The sequence below is a fragment of the Lates calcarifer genome, linkage group LG11, assembly GCF_001640805.2.
Source record: "Lates calcarifer isolate ASB-BC8 linkage group LG11, TLL_Latcal_v3, whole genome shotgun sequence".
NCBI classification, from domain to species: Eukaryota; Metazoa; Chordata; class Actinopteri; family Centropomidae; genus Lates; species Lates calcarifer.
The window spans coordinates 2465088-2479857 of record NC_066843.1 but is presented as its reverse complement, the minus strand read 5'-3'; the positions used below and the strand labels follow the sequence as shown (position 1 = coordinate 2479857).

The following is a 14770-nucleotide window of genomic DNA, read 5'->3' as shown; positions in this document are numbered from 1 at the left end:
CTTGAAGAAGAATGAAGACAGTGCAGGTGGAGCAGGAGGCTGAAGCTGTGGATGAAACAGAAAAAGCTCAGTCGTGCTCATGATCAGATGAGTCAGTCGCTGTAGTTACAAACACACACATTCACATTATGTATGCATACAAACAAAGCCTCCTTTATGTGACCTGAGGAGACGATGACTTATTATGTGTCTCCATCCATGCAGCAAACACACACTCACACACACACACACACACACGCTCCATCAGCGCTCGCCTCCTCACACACTTTCCAGCAGATTAGTCTGATTTCATGCATATTGCAGAGAAGTGCCACTGATCTAATTGAATGAACATCTAAAAATAGAGATGAATTCTCCTCTCTCTCTCTCTCTCTCTCTCTCTCCTCTCTCTCTCTCTCTCCTCCTCTCTCCTCCTCTCTCTCTCTCTGGACTCAACTTTCATGTCTCCTGTGAATGTGTAGTTTATCCTCTTGGAGAGGAGGAGATGGATTTTCCTGAATCCATGTTTGTCATATTTGCAAAATATCCACCTGATATTCTCTGTTTCTCCTCTTTATTCTCATTGACATTGTATAATTAGAATTTTATTTTCCATTCCACTGTTGCTCGTTTCATTTTTCCCAGTCTTTAAAAGACTTCCTGGGGAAGAAACTGTCTCAGTTTTGTTTTAACACATTTCTCAGTATTTAAATTTAAATTAAAACTTTCCATTTTTACCATTGAGAGCTCTTTGTTCTTTGTTCTTTCCGAGTGGCTGGTTTCTGTTTGGTATCAAAAATGACCTGAAGAGTTACAACATGACCCATCTCTGTGAAATTATAAGTTAATTCTCATCAAACTTTTATTTAAAGTCGAGTTGTGTCCTGTTGAAGGAACGTAACACACCTTTACTGCTCCTTAATTATTCATTCCTTTATTTACTCCTCCATCTCTGCATCTTCAGAGAACAGTGAACGTTTTAAAGTGAATCAGTGGTGATGTCAATGAAAAGAAGGAATCCTGAAACTAATAATCAGATCAGTCCTGTACGTACCAACGTATGAAATCAAAGGTGAATCCATGTGACCGTAGATTAATAACAGCATGTGATCATGTGACTGAATAACTCAGGTGTGTAGAGTCAGTTAAAGAGGAAACATTCATACCTGTGTCTGATTCACTGTCACTTCACAGCTTCTTCATCCAGGAGCTGCTGGTTGTGTTAACCATGGAGCCACAGCGCCACCTGGACACAGCAACATGAACTACACACCTCAGTGAACATTAACATGAACAGTCCTGTATGTACCAAGAACGACACACACTCACCTGAAGACAGAAACACAGCAGGGCTCACCTGAATATCTGTGACCTCAGCCATCATGATGTCTGAATATAACACCTGCAGTCCATTAGATTAGCTTAGCATAAAGACTGGAAACAAAGGGAAACTGCTAGCCTGGTCTAACATCTGGTTTGTTCATGGTCTTGTGCTCTCAGTATAAACAGTCAGCCACTCAGATTTAACAGGACTCATTTATTTTGCAGGTCACAGTGACGCAGTGACAAAATGCAGCGTCATTGACTTTTTATCCAAACATATAAAAATACATTTGAACATATGAAATAACATGGTAACAGCTCATGGTGATCACATGTAGCCCCATGCACCCCATTCAGGCTGGACTGGGCGCGGTTTGATGATATTAATGATCTGGATCCGGTTGGGATCCCAGACACAATCCTCCTCCAAACCGCTCGGCACCATCCCACAGTTGGGGGGCACCCAGGCCGTGTGGTACCCGTGGTTGTGCCAGCTCTTCTGCAGAGGGTGGCCCTGATAGTTGATGGCGATCACTCTTCCTACGTTGACCACGACCTTGACCACGACCCTGTCAGACTCAGGGTGGTGGAGAGGATAGCGGCTGGCTTTCTGCAGGTCTCTGCTCAGGTAGACCCCGCGGCCGAGCATCCCCCCTCTGGACTGGCAGAAACCGTTGTCCAGGATGGACTGAGCGTTGCTCCTGGTGGTGCCGTGGTACATGACGTACTTTCTGCCATTAACTGGCGCTGAGAGGCCGAGTGGAAAGACCCCCACAGGCAGGTCAAAGTCATCCTCAGCCCACTGGAACCGGCTCATGATGGTTTCAGTATCACTGCAGGGAAGAGGATCATTCATGTAAAGACACAGATTTAAAACCAGAGATTAATCAGCAACACACTGAGGTAACTGAGGGCCAATCTAGGTTCGGGGTGTACTTAGCCTAGCTTAGCACAGACACTGTCTGCAAAGGGAAACAGCCAAGCTCTATTAAACAGGAAACAAAACTGAGAGTTTAAAGCTCTGATAACAGCTGGATGCACTTTAAAAACATTCAAAAATAAACCAGCTAAACATCAGGACTTAGTCTTTGTGATGGAAATCCTGGGACCTGGTTAACTCACTACAGATGTTTTAAGCAGAATTATTATCGATGTTTAACGTTGAGGAGATCCGAGATGAGTAAAGTGAACACCCAGTTCTGACGGCCGTCTTCCTGACAGGGCGTATTATAAACCACACACAGCTCATACTGACAGCTACATGTCCTAAAAAGGACAATCTTCACCCACCCATACATGAAGTATCTACTGAGCGACAAAGCCTGAACACGAAATCATGCTCAACCAAGTCACGCTGTTTTCTTCATGCAGTGTTTTCCCAGGGGAAACAGTTTGAGTTATGACTGTTCACTCCTTAAATCCTGAAGGACCTTGGTTGCTCAGGGCAGATGTACACAGCCATTCTTCAGATAGGAGAGTGAAAACAACAGCGAATACTATCCAGAGGCACAGTGAAGGAAAGTTAGTCAACATGTTAGCATTTAGCTCAGAGCCTCACAGAGTCTTTCCTGGCTACAGAGTCTTAGTCTGGATATAAAGTAAAAATAAAAATGCAGGTGTTTCTCTTGGTAACAGGTGGAGATTTGATCCTTTGAATATCAGAGAGGTTTCACAGTGCTGCACTCTCCCATGTTATTTTGAAGATGACTCTTCATTCCTCTGGAGTGGTTCACAGTTTCTCATTATTATAAGTGTATGGCACAATCTAACTAAGAGCTGTTTCGATCGTCAAAGTCAGAAAACATCAGGATTAATGAGTCAGGAAGTTCAGAGCTGAGTCAGACTCATCAGCGAACCCACTGAAGGTTTAAGAACAAACGTTCCATCAGACTAACTACCATCATCTCATCACTAATTATTCATAATACTGGTGATAAAAATGCAGATGTTACAGTAAAACTGTATTACATACCTCTCTCTCTCGTTCTCGTCCAACAGAGTCGCGCCTGAGTTCACTTCGCTTTATAAAAGGACCCTCAGGCTTTAGGAGGAAATTCCGTAGACGTGCATCCATCTTTCAGTTTCGTTTCACCTCTTGCACTGTTTAATGACTTAGTCACAGTCAGAGGGGATGTAGGTGTGGTCAACCAAGCAGAGATGTTGGGTTTCTGTCGTGCCAGCTGCACAGTGGGCAGATGTGAACATGGGATACAGATGGGTTTTTCCAGACTGGGTGTCTGAAAGAAGAAAGGGCATAATTTTTTCCAGATCTTCATGTTCAGTGGCTGCACAACATAACTCACCCCAACCATTTCAATCACTTACAGCAGCTAATAACCCCTGTAGGGATCTAAAACTATAGAGTACCTGAGGAAGAAGAGGAAGGACTACAGTCACAATACAAAATGTTAAAGGAGTAAGTCACCATTTTTTGAATATGCATATGAACTTATTATTCAGCTGATCTCACTCTCATGATGTCTGTACAGTAAATATGAAGCTACAGCCAGCAGTACATTAGATTAGCTTAGCATAAAGACTGGAAACAAGGGGAAACTGCTAGCCTAGCTCTGATTCTATCTTCAGATAAATTAATATTTTGTGCTTTGTCTCTGTTACCTTGACCTTGTCTGTTAACTGGATAAATACAAAGTGAAATAAAGACAGACAGTAAAGTCTGTGGATTATCCAGAGCAGCTGTGACAGAAGATTCTGGAGAAACAAGTTGGTTTTAAAATCATTTATTTTCCAAGTTACAATGACGTAGTAAAAAAATACAAAATCCAAATATATAAAAATACATTTGACCATACAAAATAACTTGGTAACAGCTTGCAGAGCTCACATGTAGCCCCGTGCACCATATCCAAAGGTAGCTGGACCTGGGTCTAGGGTTGGGTTGATGACTTTAATGATCTTGATTTGGTTGGGATCCCAGACACAATCCTCCTCCAAACCACTTGGCACCATCCCACAGTTGGGGGGCACCCAGGCCGTGTCATACCCGTGGTCATGCCAGGTCTTCTGCAGAGGGTGGTGCTGACGGTCGATTCTCTTCACTCTTCCCACATTGACCACGACCTTAACCACGGCCCTGTCAGACTCAGGGTGATTAATGGGATAGCGGCTGGCTTTCTTCAGGTCTCTGCTCAGGTAGACGCCGCGGCCGAGCATCCCATCTGCAGACTGCTTAAACCCACTGGCCAGGATGGACCGAGCGTTCTTCTTCGTGGTCCCGTGGTACATGATGTAGGTTTGGCCATCAACTGGCTCAGAGAGGCAGAGTCGAACTGCCCCCGGTGGCAGATCGAAGTCATCTTCAGCCCACTGGAGCCGGCTCATGTTGGCGTCAGAATCACTGTGAGAAAAGAGGTTTGTTAGTGTGAAGACTTCAGAAGGAACAAAACATCACTGCAAATAAAACTACACAGGAATGAAACCACAAAATACAGAGATTATTTGATTACACAGCAGTATTCTGGATGTGTTTAGCCTAGCTTAGCACAAAGACTGGAAGAAGCAGGAAGAAACTGTCAGCTGAGCTCTGTAGCTTTACTTAGTCCTGGTGAGATGTGAAATTTGATCCAGAGTCCACTTTGAGTTAAAGCTGAACCTCTGGATCCTAATGACTTTGGTAACACTCTGACTGTTTGGTTTTACTCTTGTTATATGATAAAGATCAGAGTGCAGGTGATGATTTTACTGTGTCCAAAAGTCTAATACTCAGGTGACGTAGAGAGTTTAAACTGCTGGTGAACTCCAGTGTTGTATTATCCCATGTTTGTTTAAAGACAGCTACTTATTCCACTTCACATATAATCACAGTCTGTTCTGTAAAATGGAAGGCCACAGTTTTACAACTACACCCTGATTTAACTGTTGTTTCCTGTTATTTCTAAGTTCAGAGTTGTGATCGTTAAGGTCTGAGAACATCAGGATTAATCAGTCAGAAAGTTCATGAGTCAGACTCATCAAAGTATTCCACTGAAGGTTTAAGAACAAACTTTACATCAGACTCGTCATACAGATAGTATTGGTAATATTAACTCTAAAAACAAGTTGTGTTCACGTACCTTTCTCTGGGTTCGTCAAACAGTGAAGGATGTGTGTTCACTTCTCTTTTTATAAGATCCTTCAGACTTTGGGAGGAGATTCAATAAATTTGCATCCGTCTTTCACTTTCATTTCTCTTCTGGCACGGTTTAATGACTTTTGTTTACAGTCAAACGAGGTGCATACATCACACATGAAGAGGAAATAACTGGGAACACCCTTCAGAAACACATTCCTACACTCGACGTAGGTTTTCATTTTGTTGGTGCAAACTGCTTTTCAACACTGTCACACAAACTGGGCACAGACACACAATAAGTACAAACAGTACAACCATGATGTCTGTAGTTGTTCTGCGTCTGTTCCTTTGGTCCCTGTAAGGATCTAAACTTCTAGAGGTTTGACTGAAGTGTGATGAGAGATCAGCAGACAGATAAAGAAGGACAATAGAGTCACAAGACAAAATGTAGGAGCGACAACTGACTGAAATGACATATTAGAGGACCACATCTAAAGATGTGTGTGAACATGTTCATATCTACTTTGTTTAGTTTGTATAAAACCCAAACTGTAAAAGTGACACAGTGGGATTTATGGGGGATCGTGTGTTGGACTCTTTCTTGGTTCCAGGAAGTGACTTCAACTGATTAAAACTGAATCTGTCTTCAGATAAACTGTGATTTTCTGCTGCTTTGTTTCCATGTAAAACCTGTTGTTCCAAGATAAAGTGACTCTTGGTTTTCATTATAAACAGGCAGCCACTCATAATTAACATGACATATTTATTTTGCAGGTTAGAATGACACAGTGACACAATTCAATGTCCAGTGCTTTTCATCCAAATATATGAAAATACATTTGAGCCTACAAAATAAATGGTTAACAGTAGTGGCCGTGGCACAGACAACAATGATGGGGAGGTTCGACTTGGAACGGGTCGAATGGAATGATCCTGGAGAGCCTGAAATTCTCATCAGACCAGTTTGGCATCATTCCATATCTGGGTGGCCCCCAGGGGGCGTCATACATCGGATGGTATGTGTTGTTTCTGCCAAACAGAACTGGCCCGAAAACCCGATCAAAATACTCACTGTTTTCAGGGCTCAGGAGCTCTGCCAGGCTGATGCCACGCCTGCAGGAAAGAGACTCATTAGTTTAAAGTCCTCAGAGGTATTCAGCTAAACATGGCTGTAAATAAAACAGTGCAGCCACAGAATCACTGGGCTCACTGGGACACTACATGGACTTTATAGCAGCGAGCTGACAGGATACAGCGGATGTGTGAGAGCAGCTGTGGTCTTGTTATAAAGACAAAAATGCAGGTGATGAATTTACTGTGTCCAAAAGTCACAGACGTCAGGTGACTTGGAGAGTTAAACTTTAACTAGTGGCGACAGAATGCTGCATTATCCCATGTGAATATACAGATAACCATTTACTCTCATGTACATGTCTTTAGGAAATGTTGTTTGAGTTCAGCATTGTGATTATTTCAGTGTGGAACTGACCTGCGGTTGCGTTCGACACTCTCATCTGCAGATCGGCCTCGGACTGGGGTTGGGTTGATGATATTAATGACCTTGATTCGTTTGGGATCCCAGACACAATCCTCCTCCAAACCGCTCTTCACCATCCCACAGTTGGGGGGCACCCAGGCCGTGTCGTACCCCTTGTCGTGCCAGCTCCTCTGCAGAGGGTGGCCCTGACGGTTGATGGCGATCACTTTTCCCACCTCGACCTTGACCTTGACCACGGCCCTGTCAGACTCAGGGTGACCAATGGGATAGCGGCTGGCTTTCTTCAGGTCTCTGCTCAGGTAGACCCCGCGGCCGAGCATCCCCCCTGTAGACTGCTGAAACCCATTGGCCTTGATGGACTGAGCGTTCTTCTTCGTGGTCCCGTGGTACATGATGTAGGTTTTACCATCGACTGGCTCAGAGAGGCCGAGTGGAGCTGCCCCCTGGGGCAGATCGAAGTCATCTTCAGCCCACTGAACCTGACTCATGTTGGCGTCAGAATCACTGTAAGAACACAGGTTTAGTGTGAAGTCTTCAGAAGGATCTGCAAATTTACAAAATCAAGAAATGATTTGACATCACAACGATATTTAAGGTCCACGTTAAGTTCACGTACCTTTCTCTGGGTTCATCAAACAGTGCAGAGTGTGCGTTCACTTCGACTTTAAATAAGATCTTTCAGGCTTTGGGAGGAGATTCAGTAAATGTGCAATCATCTTTCACTTTTACTTCTGGCACCATTTTATGATTGTTTACAGTCAGACACAGTGGAGACAGGTGAACAAAGACATCACTGTCATGAAGAAATGTGGAACAGGAACATACTTCAGAACCACATTCCTACACTTTCTGCAGGTTTTCATTTTGCTTTTGCTTTTCATTCTCATCACATGATGCCGCCAATAACTTACATGAAAACAGGTGATGAGGATGAGGAAGGACCAGGAGCAGAGGGTGGAGGGAGGAGGAGGAGGTTCAACAACCACCCGTCAACACGTTCCAGTGCTTCATTAATTCACCGTAAACCTCCTGTTCTCACTGTGTTTGAATAAATGTGACTTTACCTGCCCAGAGAGTTAGTGCAGCTGAAACCTCAGAAATCTGATGAGTGACTGTGACAGGTTAATTTGTTAAAGTAACGTGAAACCAAGAAAGACGAGAGACGTCTCAGCTGAAGGAGACGAACATGACGGTGAAGAAGCGGCAGATGAACACGATGACTGTTTAAAGATTCACTGAATCAACTGATGACACATAAACCTGTTTCTGCTGCTAATTCACCAGAAACATCAGATGAGACACACGATGAGTCAGAGAGAAGTTTCTATGTTCGTGCTGTCATTTCCTTTGTCTTAGGATTTCTGTCGTCATTGTCTCAGAGGCAGAAATCACAACCTTTCACTTCCAAATGTGGGAGATCCCTCGCTTTGTCTTTTTATCTATTTATATCTCTAAACATGCTGCAATTTAACATCAGTCACACATTAAATATTAGATGAGGCAGTAAAGGACTGAGTTCTTCTTAAAGAAGACATCTGACATTTAGTTTTTGTTCACTCTTTTTCTGTTTCGTCCTCTCAGGCTGCAGGTACGGCCTCCACCTGTCATCACCTGATCCCAAACAGAAACCCTGATCCAAAGCCTCGCACACGTGCAGAAGAAATCAGGTTTCAGGAACAGGTCGAGCAGCGACGCCACCTTTCAGAGTGTCACCTGACAGACAAAACTCAGGCCACATGTAGAAATCCCTCATCATTTTATTGCTCTAAGTTACTTTACTCTAAAGTTTAACAGCTGGACAGTGAGAACATGACACCTACAGAGTAACTACGTGAAACAAACTGAACTCAATCAGTCAAAAAGAGAAAGGTTTATTCAAACAGGAGAAAACCACGATGTCAGAGTCTCATGGCTCTCGATCCACATCAGAGGATTTCTGACATTAGTCAGAACTACTGTACATACACCAGTCACTGTGTGTGTGTGTGTGTGTTTGAGGATACAGCACAGAGGGTTTAAACATGATACAACTCAGAAGAAGTTAAGAACGACAGAGTCTGAAAACTGACGACTTTCATGACGCAGCAGGACACAGTCAGTAAAATATCTGAGATGAATATATTTGAAAAATATAAAGTATAAGCAGTTAAGTTAAGAAAATAGAAATATATGCAGCTTATAAAAAATAGAAAAGTTGACACTGTGTCTCTTTGTTCCTGATCTTTGTCGATCTCCTGGTGTCAGATCGTTCAGCCTCTTTAACATGAAGCTGGATGTTTGTAAAGTGTGATGTCCGACTCACTCACAGCTGCACTGATCAGTGTTTTTACTCTAACACTGGCGCAGCTCCATCAAGTGACCAAAACACCAGGACCCTGACACTACGTCCCCTAAAGGGACCGCACACCTGTGCTTTCCCTGCTACGAGAAAAACTCCCACAGACATTCAGGATTCACAGCTGTTTGTCCGAGGTTATATTTTAACACACGTTGCTGTGTGTCTGCAGCTAACTGCTAAAACCTTCACTCACTGAGGTGACTTTAAAGGGCGGGATGCTGAACTGACAGTGAACTCATCATCATCAGCAGCAGCAGCAGTTAAAACAGAGCCGTTTATGTTTTCACATGTGGGCGTTCTGCTGCCCCCAAGTGGCCAAAGAAATGAACTACTCCAGCTGTAAACCTGCCGTATTTCTGTTTTCTACAACCCCTGGCAAAAATTATGGAATCACCAGTCTCTGAGGATGTTCATTCAGTTATTTAAATTTGTAGGAAAAAGAAAGATCACAGACATGACACAAAACTAAAGTCATTTCAAATGGCAACTTTCTGGCTTTAAGAAATCAAGAAAAAAAAGAGTAACAGTTACTTTTTTAGACCAAGCAGAAGGAAAAAATTATGGAATCACTCAATTCTGAGGAAAAAATTATGGAATCACCCTGTAAATTTCCATTCCCCAAACTAACACCTGCATCAGATTAGATCTGCTTGTCAGTCTGCAGTAAAACAGGAGTGATCACACCTTGGAGAGCTGTTGCACCAAGTGGACTGACATGAATCATGGCTCCAACACGAGAGATGTCAATCGAAACAAAAGAGAGGATTATCAAACTTCTTAAAGAAGGGAAATCATCACGCAGTGTCGCAAAAGATGTTGGTTGTTCACAGTCAGCTGTGTCTAAAATCTGGACCAAGTACAAATAACATGGGAAGGTTGTTAAAGGCAAGCATACTGGTAGACCAAGGAAGACATCAAAGCGTCAAGACAGAAAACTCAAAGCAATATGTCTTGAAAACAGAAAATGCACAGCAAAACAAATGAGGAACAAATGGGAGGAAACTGGAGTCAATGTCTGTGACCGAACTGTAAGAAACCGCCTAAAGGAAATGGGATTTAAACGAAAGCCACCATTAACACCTAAACAGAAAAAACCAAGGTTACAATGGGCTAAGGAAAAAGCAATCGTGGACTGTGGATGACTGAATGAAAGTCATATCCAGTGATGAATCGTGAATCTGCATTGGGCAAGGTGATGATGCTGGAACTTTTGTTTGGTGCCGTGCCAATGAGATTATGAAGACGACTGCCTGAAGAAAACATGCAAATTTCCACAGTCGTTGATGATATGGGGCTGCATGTCAGGTAAAGGCACTGGGGAGATGGCTGTCATTACATCTTCAAGAAATGCACAAGTTTACGTTGACATTTTGGACACTTTTCTTATCCCATCAATTGAAAGGGCGTTTGGGGATGATGAAATCATTTTTCAGGATGACAATGCATCTTGCCATAGAGCAAAAACTGTGAATACATTTCTTGAAAAAAGACACATAAGGTCAATGTCTTGGCCTGCAAATAGTCCAGATCTCAATCCAACTGAAAATCTGTGGTGGAAGTTGAAGAAAATGGTCCAACCTGCAAAGCTGATCTGGCAAAAGCAACCAGAGAAAGTTGGAGAAAGATTAATGAGAGTACTGTTTGTCACTCATTAAGTCCATGCCTCTGAGACCGCGAGCTGTTATAAAAGCCAGAGGTGGTGCAACAAAGTACTAGTGGTGTGTTTAAGTGTTCTTTTGTTGTTGTTTTTTTTTCATGATTCCTTATTTTTTTTCTTCTGCTTGGTCTAAAAAAGTAACTGTTACTGACTAACACATCTTTTTTTCTTGATTTCTTTTAGTGTTTCTTAAAGCCAGTAAGTTACCATTTGAAATGACTTTTTGCCAGGGGTTGTACCTTGATGATCACCTCTCATATCACACTCATCCATCTCTATCAGGAAACTGACTGCAGCAGCAGAAAGGTCAGAGGACGACTGAGAAAAAGTGAAAACATTTCACCTCAAGTCTTTACAGAGCAGTCATTTCTCAGCCGTGTGGCTCTTCATGTGAAGCCTCACGTACGTCTTTCTGTGGAAGCCTTTCCCGCAGATCTCGCAGCGGTGCGGTTTGTCCCCGGTGTGCGTGCTGCTGTGCTGCTTCAGGGTGGAGTGGTCGCTGAAGCACCGGCCGCAGACGTTGCACAGGTACGGCTTCTCACCTGTGTGGGTCCGGATGTGTCGCATCATGTTGTGTCTGCAGTTGAAGGACTTACCGCACTCGCTGCAGAGAAACGGCTTCTCCCCCGTGTGGATCCTCATGTGCATCTCCAGGTTTCCCTGACTGTCGAAACACTTCCCGCACACCTCGCACACCTTCCCGTTCTTGTGCGTTTTCAGGTGAAGCTTTAAGTTTTCCTCTGAGTCGAAATGTGTCCCACAAACGCCACACAGGTCTGTGGCGTGACTTTTGGCGTGATTCACCAGGGAGACCACAGAGTGGAACATTTTCCCGCACACCTCACAGATGGTCCTGGGCTGCTGCTTCTTCGGCAACGACGTCTTGTTCTTCTTCTCGCTGTCGTTGCCGCTCTTGTTCTCGTTTGAAGACGTGTTGTCCGGGTCCAGGTTCTTCTTGTGCACGTGAATGCGCAGGTGGCGTTTCATCGTGGAGTAGTCGTTGAAGCTCTTGCCGCAGATGGAGCAGGGGTACGGTTTCTCCCCGGTGTGTATCCTGATGTGTCGCATCATGTTGTGGCGGCAGTTGAAGGACTTGCCGCACTCGCTGCAGTTGAACGGTTTCTCTCCCGTGTGGATCCTCATGTGCGTCTCCAAAGAGCTCGAGCCCCCGAAACACTTCCCACAGATGCTGCAGACTTCAGCCTTCATGTGTGTTTTCAGGTGAGTTTTGAATCTGTCCTCGGTCTCAAAACACTCCCCGCAGACCCCGCAGACGTCCTTGGGGTGAACCTCCATGTGGTTCACCAGGGAGACGGTGGCGTGGAAGCCCTTCCCGCAGACTTTACAGTAGATCTGTTTGTTCTTCTTTGTCGGATAAGGTTTTGGAGCCATCGGCAGACGAGGCGCCTTCTTCTTCTTCTTCCTCTCCTCGCTGTCGCTGTCCTCGCTCGGAGACCCCGCGCTGCCCCTCCACTCCTCATCGCTGTCGTGTTCGGTTGCAGAAGAGCTGGAGGAGGCTCCGTCATCCTCCTCCATCTTCCCCGGCTCCTGCTCGGCTGAGGTGCTCGGCAGAGGATCCCCTCCCTCCTCTTTAGGACCCTGGTGGCTGGACCGAAGCCGGTCCAGCTCCTTTGCCACGTGCTCAGACGTGAAGATGAACCTGATGGTGTTGCCCTCCTCCTCCTCCTCCTCCTCCTGGCTGCTGCGGAACTTCTCCTGGTTTTTCTGTGGAGGCTCCCGGTCCAGACTGGAGCTCCAGTCCTGGTCGCACTGCACCTCCTCCTCCTCCTCTTCCTGCTGCTGATCAGAGGGAAAGTCCTCGTCCCAGACAGAGAGAGCCAGCTGTGGCAGGTCTGCAGGAACAAACAGGAATAAACGTAAAGTTATTTTCATCCACCTCATACTTTTCCACTTAAGTAAAAGGATCAATTATTTTAACTAAAATCAAAATCAGAAGAGGGACGTCTTTATATCTTTAAAATGACCATGTTCTCAATTCTTATCTTTTATTCTTATATTTTCAGGTTTCCATATTATCACAAGAGACAAAAAATCTATTCTATTCAATACAAAAGCTTTGAAAATAAAAAGTACCTGAGCTCTTGTACATAACAGTCACAAAAATTCTACTGGACATTATTATAATGTATTTGGCTGTGACGCCAGACACCATTCAATGTGACAATGTTTTTTGATTTAACCTGCAGGCTAACATGTGAGTATGAGTCGTGAAAATTAGTTTGTACCAAATCATTTGGATGTAGTCTATCGTTCGGCATAAGACACACTCACCAGTCGACACATGTCGCTGTGTAGTTTTTGTTTCTAACACCTGCTCCCTGCTGTCGCCTGTAATTTAAATCAGATCAGATACAGTAGGTTTATCTTTTATCTAAACCTGGAGCTGCTCACTTCTGAGCCGAATGCAAGAGTACACCTTTGTAATCAATAACACACCTGAAACCACAGAATATCAGGTGAACACACCTGTAGATAAACCAGCAAACACTGAATTTTCGGATCTTTGAATGGAGTCTGGCGTCTTGGGAGTCTTCCTATCAGGCAGGGACCGTCTGACCCCGGAAGGGCCTGGTTCATGTGAGGTGTGTTAACCTGGTGATGAACCTGCTTCAGCCTCATCAGACCTCTACCTGCAGGACACAGCTGAGATAAAGTAACGAAGTATTTCTGACGCCGCTTACTTTGGGGAAAGAGGGCGTTGATACCGATGCACCACACAGACCGAGCTAAACAAAGAAAACACGCGGGAGATTCACAGACCTGAGTGTGTGTTAGTGTTTCTCTCAGGTTTGGAGACCGTCTGCAGCAAACTGCGCTGCCGGCGGATCTCCCGTTTGGACAGCAGGATCTCCTCCTCGTAGCCCGCGATGGTTTTTTTGACCGCCTCGAAGATCTCCTCCGCGGCCGCGGACAGCCGCTCGTTGACGAGCACTCTGAGCAGCTGGACGCGGGACATGATCCGGGCCGACACTCGGCTGCGATCACGGACTGAACCGGACTCAGGTTTTAGGACTTTACCCGCCGTTATTGTGGAAAAAATGGCAGCGACCCAGATGCGATGTTTCACCAGCGTCAAGTTAGCGCTCATCTCCAGCGGGCAGGAAACGTTTCCGGTCACATATTCTTCTTTTCAAAATAAAAGCGACATTTCCTAAATGCAGGTGAACTGATTTTTAACGTTGCACCTTCTTCAAATGCTGCACCAAACCAAATGATTAATCATCAAAATGCTCCTTTTTAATTGCTAAGGACAAATGTAAGTAGATGTTTTATATGTTTACTGATAAATCAATTTGTTTTCTGAGGTATTATGACATGGATATGGAAGAGAAGTTGTTGCACTGCCCTGTGTGATGTGTTCTGTCTGTATTTGCTGCTGAGGGAGTCATCCCAACGGGATCAATAAAGTCTGTCTAAGTCTATTTTTATTTGCACCTTTTGATTTCTTGTGTAGGTTAATCAGGATGTGTATTTGTTGGATGTGACATTATTTTTCAGTGCTGCTCCACTGCCTCAGTTCTTTGCACTACAATTACAGTGATATTCTACAAGTATTCCCATATTTTCCTCTGTAGTTTCTTTTCCACTGCTCTGTCAGTGCCACTGTTAATATAATGTCTGATTCTATTCTAACTTATCTATCATTAAATGTTCTGTTATTGAAAATACAAAATAAAAACATTTAATGAAGATATATCTGATATGAAATGTGGTATGAACCATGTGCAAATTCGTGTGTGTGTGTGTGTGTGTGTGTGTGTGCCTTAAATCCAGTAGATGGCAGCCTTTCCAAAAGAAACCACACCAAAGTCCTCAGAGTTCCGTGTGAAGCAGCGACCTGTTGAAAAAACAAGGTAAAAACAGATGCAGGTTCATTTGTTT

General features: G+C 44.1%; 2 protein-coding genes across 2 annotated transcripts; both read right to left on the bottom strand.

The window, feature by feature from the left end:
- Nucleotides 1–1496: 1496 nt before the first annotated feature.
- Nucleotides 1497–7645, bottom strand: gig2e (grass carp reovirus (GCRV)-induced gene 2e). Its single transcript, XM_018684680.2, has 5 exons — nt 7489–7645; nt 6881–7376; nt 4185–4572; nt 3404–3413; nt 1497–2135 (listed from the first exon to the last, which is right to left on the bottom strand). The coding sequence occupies exons 2-5, from the start codon at nt 7358–7360 to the stop codon at nt 1631–1633; spliced, it is 1383 nt and encodes a 460-aa protein (XP_018540196.1). The 5' UTR covers nt 7361–7376; nt 7489–7645; the 3' UTR covers nt 1497–1630.
- A 1078-nt stretch (nt 7646–8723) lies between these two features.
- Nucleotides 8724–14741, bottom strand: LOC108888607 (zinc finger protein 883). The gene is made up of 2 exons (XM_018684678.2): nt 13649–14741; nt 8724–12720 (listed from the first exon to the last, which is right to left on the bottom strand). Exons 1-2 carry the CDS (start codon nt 13974–13976, stop codon nt 11231–11233), a joined length of 1818 nt encoding a protein of 605 aa, XP_018540194.1. The 5' UTR covers nt 13977–14741; the 3' UTR covers nt 8724–11230.
- Nucleotides 14742–14770: the final 29 nt, after the last annotated feature.

What these genes read in the sequence shown, in the direction of transcription:
- LOC108888607 (XM_018684678.2), bottom strand. Translation starts at nt 13,976, where the DNA reads ATGAGCGCTAACTTGACGCTGGTGAAACATCGCATCTGGGTCGCTGCC. An exon ending in AAACACTAACACACACTCAG is followed by an intron (nt 12,721 to 13,648) that starts GTCTGTGAATCT and finishes TTGTTCCTGCAG; the next exon opens with ACCTGCCACAGCTGGCTCTC.
- gig2e (XM_018684680.2), bottom strand. Translation starts at nt 7,360, where the DNA reads ATGAGTCAGGTTCAGTGGGCTGAAGATGACTTCGATCTGCCCCAGGGG. An exon ending in GCCGATCTGCAGATGAGAGT is followed by an intron (nt 4,573 to 6,880) that starts GTCGAACGCAAC and finishes TGCCTCTCTGAG; the next exon opens with CCAGTTGATGGCCAAACCTA.